Source organism: Cervus elaphus, chromosome X (genome assembly GCF_910594005.1).
Source record: "Cervus elaphus chromosome X, mCerEla1.1, whole genome shotgun sequence".
Classification (NCBI taxonomy): domain Eukaryota; kingdom Metazoa; phylum Chordata; class Mammalia; order Artiodactyla; family Cervidae; genus Cervus; species Cervus elaphus.
Window position 1 is genome coordinate 116,504,456 of NC_057848.1, and position 10,199 is coordinate 116,514,654.

General features: G+C 43.4%; 1 protein-coding gene across 1 annotated transcript; it reads right to left on the reverse strand.

Moving 5' to 3' along the window:
* Positions 1-8,052: 8,052 nt before the first annotated feature.
* On the reverse strand, positions 8,053-9,986 carry LOC122690451 (germ cell-less protein-like 1). The gene has a single exon (XM_043897420.1). It carries the CDS (start codon positions 9,984-9,986, stop codon positions 8,481-8,483), a length of 1,506 nt encoding a protein of 501 aa, XP_043753355.1. The 3' UTR covers positions 8,053-8,480.
* Positions 9,987-10,199: the final 213 nt, after the last annotated feature.

Here is a 10,199-nt window from a genome sequence, read left to right on the forward strand (position 1 = left end):
CTTACCTTGAGGAACACAAAATCGGCTTTCTCTAGTCGTGATCAATGAAGCTTATTTTCCTGATAGAGGCAATACAGTGAGGTACTATTTGTTATGTAACATCTTATATAACACCCATATGGCATATGCTAACTTATCTTGTGTGTTCAGGATAATTGCTAGAGAGTTTGTGATATGTTAAACTAAACATTCCAGCAGATCTTATTTCCCAGAAATGGGTGGGGGAGGGGGGGTTAGGGAGAGGGGATTAACCAGTAACAGTCAAACCAATTTCTTTTAAAAACTCACAAGGGAGGGTTTCTCTGTTGGCTCAGATGGCAATGCGGGAGACCCAGGTTCAGTCCCTGGGTCGGGAAGATCCCCTGGAGAAGGGAATGGCAACCCACTCCAGGATTCTTGCCTGAAGAATCCCGTGGACAGAGGAGCCTCATGGGCTATATGGTCCATGGGGTTGCAAAGAGTCAGACATGACTGAGCGTCTAACACACACACACACACACACACACACACACACACACACACTGACGCCCTATTCAGGAGTCAGTTTATGTATATAGGCTTCGTGACTTGCTATTCTCACATTAGGGAAAATAATAGCTAGCAAGGGTGGTCCAAAACTTGTCTGATTCTGACAAAAGTCATGTGGTGCTCAAAGGTGAAACCAGCTGGATTCATTGCCTGGTTTTTATAATCCAAGCCCTTGACTTCAAGTCTTGTTTCAAGGACTAATAATCATTGTGTTCTGTTTGATTACTTGTTTTGCAGTTGGCCAATGCATCCTGTCTGGAGTCTTAAATGCTATTGCACAGTCCATGTCACACCAGAGTATTCAGTGATGCATTCTACTGCAAAAGGAGCAGGAGAGACCAACCCATGTCCTACTGCAGAGTACATTCTCTAAACAAATTCCTGATCATCAAAATCAGAGCAATGTTGATAATCTAGATAACATGGATTAATGGCTTGTGGCTAAAAGTGGGTACTAAAAAATATCTCTTGACATCCAGGCTAGGACATGTTATTCTCCCATTAGACATTGAAAAAAATCTCAGGGAATGCCAACTTCAGTTGAGATCATGAGATCTCGTCACTCTGAGATCATGATAAAGTGAGACAAAACAAAGGCCCCTTCATGATTTTTTTTTTCTCTAAGCACAGACAAAAGCAAAATCACTGTACAAATCACCATATATCCCTCTCCTAGCTAGTATGAGTGACTGCTAGTTTGGGGGTTTTGTTTTCCCTTTTGCTTTCTTTGTTTCTTTGTTTGCTTTCTGCAATTGCAGCTTTCACCTCACTCTAATCTAGTCTCTCTATACAGAAGGTTTATTAAGGTACTGTCATAGGAATACCCTGTCTTCCTGACAGTATCCAATCCCGATCAAAACTCTGCTTCTTTAAAACCTCACACAAATCATAAAACAAGACCACCTCTTTCTTTCTTTAATTTTTCTTTTGATGTGGTCCCTTTATTTAGTCTTTATTGAATTTGTTACCATATTGCTTCTGTTTTTTTTTTTTTTCCCTTTTATGTTTTGGTTTTTGGCCACAAGACACGTGGGACCTTAGTTTCCCCAACCAGGGAGCGAACCCACACCACCTACTTTGTTTTGTTTTTTTTTTTCCCCCTTTATTTATTTATTTTTTTTCAGTGGGTTTTGTCATACATTGATATGAATCAGCCATAGATTTACACGTATTCCCCATCCCGATCCCTCCTCCCACCTCCCTCTCCACCCGATTCCTCTGGGTCTTCCCAGTGCACCAGGCCCGAGCACTTGTCTCACGCATCCCACCTGGGCTGGTGATCTGTTTCACCATAGATAATATACATGCTGTTCTTTCAAAACATCCCACCCTCACCTTCTCCCACATAGTTCAAAAGTCTGTTCTTTACTTCTGTGTCTCTTTTTCTGTTTTGCATATAGGGTTGTCGTTACCATCTTTCTAAATTCCATATATATGTGTTAGTATGCTGTAATGTTCTTTATCTTTCTGGCTTACTTCACTCTGTATAATGGGCTCCAGTTTCATCCATCTCATTAGAACTGGTTCAAATGAATTCTTTTTAACAGCTGAGTAATATTCCATGGTGTATATGTATCACAGCTTCCTTATCCATTCGTCTGCTGATGGGCATCTAGGTTGCTTCCATGTCCTGCCTATTATAAACAGTGCTGCGATGAACACTGGGGTGCACGTGTCTCTTTCAGATCTGGTTTCCTCAGTGTGTATGCCCAGAAGTGGGATTGCTGGGTCATATGGCAGTTCTATTTCCAGGTTTTTAAGAAATCTCCACACTGTTCTCCATAGTGGCTGTACTAGTTTGCATTCCCACCAACAGTGTAAGAGGGCTCCCTTTTCTCCACACCCTCTCCAGCATTTATTGCCTGTAGACTTTTGGATAGCAGCCATCCTGACTGGCGTGTAATGGTACCTCACTGTGGTTTTGATTTGCATTTCTCTGAGAATGAGTGATGTTGAGCATCTTTTCATGTGTTTGTTAGCCATCTGTATGTCTTCTTTGGAGAAATGTCTGTTTAGTTCTTTGGCCCACTTTTTGATTGGCACACCACCTACTTTGGAAGGCAAAGTCTCATCTGCCGGACCAGCAGGGAAGTCCCAAGCCCAAATCTTTTAACATCCCTTTTCTATCACCCACGTACTTGTGTGGCCCACAGTTCCTTCACTGTGTGTGTTCGCCTTCACTGCAAAGAATAATAAACTCAAATTGTTCAACTACAAATGTGTTCCTGCTGGTCTTTAGCTGGGAGGCATCGAAATATCATATCACATTAAACTTGATGACAAAGCAAAACAGAAGACTCAAATGTATTTACTACAATAACCCCACATGCTATTACTTCGAACATAATTTTCAGTTTACAAAGACATTTATTCTGTATCCTTTTAACCAGCAATTTCAAGGCCTAGAGACTGAGAAGAGGGCTGGTCTACTGGTGGAGATATTAACAATATGAACAGTAAAAGACCAACCATAAAATATATTGAAAATAGATATTCATGATAGTGGAATGGGAGAAAGAAAGCAAAGGTTGAGTTTTGGACAATGAGTTTGAGATCATGGCCTGACCACCAGGTCAGATGCTGTATGGGCCACAGAAGATAAGACCCAAATTCTTCACACTCCAAAGCACAGGGTTTCAGAACAAACGGTCCCTTTGGGTGGCTACCAACCTTCCTCAAGCCCTGTCCCCAGCCTGCATAACATCTCAGTAAGCACAGTGAGACGAGTAAGACCCTGATGAGACCCTGTAAATCCAAATGTGACCATTCTGTATGTCCGTTTTTCTAACTCCTCCCCATCCCCACAAACATCACCCACCCCCACATAGGTTATCCAGGCAACCTATGTATTCAGAGGTAGAAAGAAATGTAAATTTTACTTGGAATGACTGATTATAGAACAGCACTATCTAATAGAATTCTCTGCACTGATAGAAATGTTCCATATCTGCGCTGCACAGAGTATAGTAGCCACGGGTTTACATGTAGCCATTGAGCACTTCAAATGCTGCTAGTGAGACTGAATTTTCAGTTTTATTTAATTTTAATCAATTTAACTAATCACATATGACTAGGGGCTACCAGTTTAAAGAATATACCTCTACAGGAAGTCTCCTCACCTGTGGTGGACCATACTCAGCCACTTGCCTTCACCCAAAACACGCTCTTTGTGACTGCTTGGACGATTTTAATTCACTTAGAGTCACCATTCTTCATAAAATCCCATGTACTACAAACATGCTAATCAAAACCATCAGCTGCTTGTAGATTCCTATTTTTGCCATCACCATGTACTATTTTTATTTTTTTAAATAATTGACAGACATCACCAATGTAATGCAGTGTGTTTATGTGATGAATACTTCTCAGAGAATTAAGGATCTTTTGGGTATTCAAATCTTACCTTGAATTTGCCCAGATAGTTTTTGTTCCATCCACTGCATGTTATTACCCTGCTAGTCTTTAAACCAAGTTTGATAGTTGAATGTTGCTACAATGTGGAGTGAAATTTATCCTTTGGTGTCTGATCTAAGAATCTAATCATAGCAACTGACATGGAAAATGTGTTCACAGACTAAACCAAACTTTCATCTGCACTGTTAGAACAAATTATTCCCGAAGACTGTTCATATATCAACTGGTTATTGTCTAATTAAATGAGGTAAATTTCAGTTCTCTTACATACTAGAAAAAAAATTGCCACCTTTCTTTAGAATGTCATGAATAGACAAATTTTACTTCTGAAACACAAACACTTGAGGAAGTATAAGTTTCAGCTAACATCCTGGTTATTATCTCCTTACCAGCATCAGTGTCTTTCTATTTATTTACTCAAATGAGGAAGGAAGCTACATTTAGATTAAAATTGGTTGCCTGGACCATGAGTTCTATTTTGTTCCTTTGTAGATTGCACCACCTTTGAGATTTCCAAGTGGTGGGGAAGACTGTTGGCTATAGGTCTGGATTCAAAGAAGAGGTCTGTGCATGGGCTATGAATTTGAGAGTCTATGACACATGGATGGTGCCTGGAGTCAAGCAAGTAAACCTTAGAACAGGGGGCAGATGACACACCCCTTTCAAGAGGTCTATCTTGAATAAAGGGAAGGGCATCAAGGCCCAGGTAGCTGAGTGGACAAGGAAAGGGTGGAACCTCATGTGGGCTCATAAAATATAAATGTGTATATATATGTATATGAATGTCTTAGGAGTCATGTTACTAGCTGAACAGGTGATGACATAAGAACCTTGGGCCCTGCTTCAGTCCCCTTATTTCAATGTGTGTGTGTTTGCTGACTCCAATTCAAAAGTTTAAGTTTAATCACATGATTAACCTTATGTGATGTGCTTATATAAAATAGGTGAATTTTGCTATTTTAACTCTCATCAGGCAGGTTCATGTCCAAATTCTGTGGCTGAGACTTGGCAAGTACCTTCCTGTAGACCTTGTGGCTAGACACTCCCTCTTCTTTTTATTTTCCTCTTAAAAAGATGGTTTTCTTTTTCCAGCACATGCCTTATCTTTCATTAAAATTCCAATGTCATCTTTGTGCTGTTTATATATAGACCCTTTCCACAGTAGCATAATTTACACTGGTCTGCTGCCTGTGTCCATCCCACTTACATCCCTGGGGCACTGCTTTCTCCTTCATAAGTCATTGTTTATTTAAGTCTCTTGTGTCTTTGCACACGAATGCTAACCTTATCTTCTTACGGCATCTATCTCCAGGACACCACTGGAAGGGAAGATGACAGAAGAGGGTTTGTCTACCGAACTGTAGTAACATTTCATTCCTGTCTCCTTAAGACAGGCAGAAGCAGAGATGGACTATCAAAACGTGCAACAGAGCCAGATGCAGAAACAGCCAGAGACAAGACAGCCTGACAGAAAAGCAGAGATAGCTGGTCAGGCAGGCTGAGAAAGCCCAACAGATGGACAGACTCAGATATTATACCTCCTCCCCCAATAGAGACAGGTAGAAAGGGATACACAGAAAGGGGCAGACAGAGACAGGTAGAAGTAGATGGAGACAGAGACAGGGAGGCAGAGGAAGCCAGGCACAGACAAGGGACAAAGAGACACACATTCAAACTAAGGCAAAGAATGATGGTTGCAGACAGAGACAGGGAGACAGGCAGAGGCTGATTGACACAGATAGAAAGACAGAGACAGACAGACCGAGAGACAGAGAAAGACAGAGGCACACTGAAAGACAACACACATATAGAGATAGTGATGGAGAGAGAGTCAGAGAGAAACAAGGTTGGGGCGGAGGGGGGGGGGGGCTGGGGAGAAAGACAGAGACAGATGGGACAGAAAGGGAAAGACAAAGACAGACAGATGGAGAAAGAGACACGGAGAGATACAGATACAGAAGCACTGGAGAAATACAGAGACAGAGACAGAAACATAGAGACCCAGACACAAACAGATTGTCAGAGAGAAACAGAAAGATATGGACAGTAAGACAGAGACAGAGAGTGACAAAGAGGCAGTCAGAGACAGAGACTGAGGTAGACAAAGACAGAGGTAGATAGAAATTAGACAGGGATGCAGACAGACATAATAGAGAGAGATAGGGGATGACAGAGAGAGCGGCAGACATACAGAGAGGGAAAGACAGAGACAGGGATAAATCCTCATCATTGTCAAGGACCATGTGGTATCCCATAGGGGTACATCTCTTTTAGTGTGGCGTTTAGTTTGCTGTTATTTAGCTTGATGGTTTCCTGTAGCATTACCATGACTATACATTTTGTGCTGCCTCCCCATCTCCCCATGCCTTTACGAAGAGGCTAACAAAATGAGTATCAATGTGGGAAACACTTTCTTCCTCATCCTGAGCAGTCAAAAAGAAAAGAAAAAAAAAAAAAGTGAAAAACTAGAGACAGGTATTGGATAAATTGCCCAAACTGGCAAATGGCAAGTCAGGGTTTGTGAGAGTTTAAATGTTTAAATGAGTGTATTTCAGCTGTCACTGTGCATTATTGAACATCTTTCTACTGTAAACAGCAACAAGCAATTTAAGGATTTAAAGCTAATTGGGTAGGAAAACAAAAGCAGATCTTTCAGTCAAGGTATATTTGTAGCTAAGTAGTCTCTGAATTTCCCAAGTGAGGATACCTCTGTTTAGATGAAATGGCATCTTGGCATTCAGCTCAAGAAAAAGTAATCTCAGATTGCTTAGAGAGTTTATATAAAGAAAGTGAAATTTTTACTGAAAAAAAAAATACTTTTTACCTTTCAACTGAATCATGACTTACTCTGCTCCCCAGTTATTTAAAAAAATAAATAAAATGAAGTCTATTGTTTGTAGTTGGTTAGGTATACGGAATATAAGGGAACACGAGAAAGGGTAGGGGGATGCAAAACTAAGGGCAAACATCGAAGGATGCAACAGCAGCTTCCTGATTGAACCATTTCTTATAACTAACTGTCATGTAAATATTACTCTAATACTAGTATGTGGGTTTGTGATAATGAAGCCTTTCAAATCTCCTTAAAGAGTAAAAAAGAATGAATGAATGAAGTCAAAAGTAATTTGTTCACTGAATGACAACAGATAAAATCTAATTGGGAAGAGAAACAAACCACCGGTAAGGAAAATTCTGATTTCAACCAAGTAAAACATTAAATCTGGTGACTAATTTTTTTTGTTCATCTATTAATTTATCACACTCTTTCCAAGCATGTATTTATTATTTGTATGGATTCTTAAATAGAGTTTTCCATTCTTTGACCTCAAAATAACATTTCATTGAGGGAGGGAATGGGATGGTGACAATTTGCAAGTTAACAGTAATCAGAAACCAACAAATTCAAATCGTGACTAGTGTGCTTCTCCTTTTGTGACAAAAACACTTTTTATCTTACCCTTTTGATTACTAGTGTGAACGTCTTGTCTTTTGATCCCACTTCCAGATGCCAAATAATTCCCATTATAATTCAAAAGCATTCCTTTCCAGAGGTCACCAGACCTGTTTTTAAGCAGGAAAGAGTCTTTCCAAGTACAGTTCGAACGTTAAATGTTTCTGAAGGGCAAAGGCCATCAACGTGCGTAAAGAGTGCTTTCTGGTGCATAAATAATTCATGACTGTATGCCACAGAAAAAACTCTATCTAGTACGGAGATGTCCTCATAGAATCAATCTGCTGTCTTCCACTCCATCCCCAATATAGGGTTGTATAAGATTTGAAATGTCTTTCTAGGGTTAAAATGCTAGGAAAGTCAAAATAAGGTCTAACTAACATCAAGATATGATATAAAGTCAACTAACCTGAGAATATTGAGGAACAACCAATAAAGAGAAGATCATCAGTGTAGCCTGGGTGTGTTCACATAGTGAGATATCATGGAAACCAAGTATGACACTCAGTGGCAAGAAATGGGGCAAGGGAAGCAATCCAAAGGATGCTAGCGGTAGTGGTGGTAGATCCAAAGGATCTAGCATCCAAAGGATGCTAGTGGTAATGGTAGAGTGAGGCAGAGTGGCTCCAAACACACGAACTGAAAGAGAAACCAAACTGTTTCTTTAACATTCATTTAATCACACTAAAGGAAATGCATATTTTAAAAGAGTTTCACTAACAGTAGTAGAGTAGGTAGGTTCACAGGTTCTCTCTAAAGTCAACTGGTCTTTGACTTTGCAGAAATGATGGGAGGGGGCACTGATGGATGGTAAACCAGGAGGACAAGTTGCCACCTTAACAGCACAAATAAGTTATAAAGGTGTTGGGGGAGGGGGGCTTTAAAGTTTCTCCTCTTCATAGGCTCAGGTAAACAATCTCAAATATCATGGGCTACAGTTCAACAAAGACACTGACAGAACTGGGCCACCAGAGGTGGGCAAGTCCCGTTGGTCCCGCAGAAGGAGCTGGCATCTGGACAAAGCTGGTCGCCCCTGACCCCAGGAAAAGAGCTGCTCACCTCTCTGAGATTTTGTTTTCAGGGGTCCTCACTCAGGAAAATGCCCCTCTCTGGGGAGGTACAGGAAATTACAGGTCACATATATGGGGAAAACCACATCTTCGTTCTCCAGATTGACTACCTCTAGCTCTTCATCCTTTCCCAGGGAAAGCACCTGGTATTCTGTCTCCCTCCGGAGAATGGCTCTTCCAGCCCTGTCCAAGGAGGCCAGGCGCAGGCGGAACGCGACCTTTCTCTGCCAGAGTAAGCTGACCCCAAGACCGCAAGACTTGTTCAGCGCACTGCGCTTGAAAATGATGCGCCGGTTGGCATAGCACACCACCAAGTCCCAGCCGAAGTTGAAGCCTGCCCACCGCCAGCTGCACTCCTCATCCCTGAAGAGCCGGCCCCCGCACCGCATGCTGGTCCTCTGGAGGTCGGACACGTAGACATCTGTGGGCCCGAGCTCTCTGGTCTGCTCAGCCCGGAGGAGGGCAAGCCACTGCTCTTTGTACACTGGGGTCAGCCACGTGGCAGGGATCAGCGCATCCTGGTCGATGACGCGTGCTGATGGCAGGTCGCAGATTATGTAGGCAAGCCGCAGCTGCTGGAACACTGGCACGAAGGCTCTGCCCTGCTCGGTCTCCAGGAAAGGGGTGCCCTCTGACTCCTGCCTGGAGCCAGCAAACCACGAGTCGGCGTCAGGCAGTAGGTCTCTGTGGGGGCCTCTCCATGTCGGCTGCAGCTGCAGGAACATCCACTTTTTCAGCGTGGTGTACACATCCATCTCTACCTCCATCACGAAGAGCTCCGAAGAGGCAATGACCTCTTTCATGAGATCCGGGCTAACTTCTCTCAATAACTCCTCACTATGCTGGGTCATCAGGTTGTCCAGCAGCCACTGAAGACACATGGCCCTGATGTTCTGGAGTCCGTAGCTCTCAGCAGAGTAGTAGTAGCTGCACACGGTCTGATCATTGACGGTGTCCTTCATGATCTCTCTGCACTGCTGAATCAGCGTGTCCAGCTGCAGCATGCTGGCTGCGGCCAGCATGGGGACCACTCGACCGGGTGGGATGAGCACAGAGTCTCGGTACAGGGAACCTAAAGCCTCATGCAGCGCCTCACAATCAATGTTCTCGTCAGGCATCTGCAACTCTACAGTAGTCATGGTTGTCTCACGCCAAGCACCACTGAACATGCTAGCAAAGTATCCTGACTGGCACAAGTTGACCTTGTGCAGGTTCCACTCCTGCCCCAGGGCACGGATCTGCACGTCACTCCCTTCTCCTCTCAGAAAAAGTGCCTCATAAACGGACCCTAAACTGTCTTTTGCTCGCTTCCCGCGGGGCGCTTTTGTGAGCTGCCCTCCTGGGCCTGTCTTCCGCTTGTGGCCCCCTTGACTAGTGCTGGGTATCGCCTCTTCACTCTCCTCCTCTTCCTCTATCGCTGCCACTGCTACCTCCTCAGCCTCCTCCTCCCCCTCAGGGGCACCTGGCTCCTCTGGGGCACGCCCCCCTCTGTTCCAGGGCATCCGACTACTTAGTGCTCCCATCGCTTTTACCTCAGGCGCGCAAAGGGCAAGCTTCCTCACCAGACGTGGCTGCCTCTGGCACTAGCTCAGCCGAAGGGGCTGTTGGGTACGGTTGACGTTTATGTGACGTCATCACGGACGCCACGCAAAGCCACACCCACTAGGCTTTCCCCTACCCCTCCCACTCCCTATCACAGGATAAGTGCACTCTGTACCAGGAATTCCACTCTATCT

Bases quoted from the DNA above. Each gene is read 5' to 3' on its own strand.
- LOC122690451 (XM_043897420.1), bottom strand. From the start codon at position 9,986: ATGGGAGCACTAAGTAGTCGGATGCCCTGGAACAGAGGGGGGCGTGCC.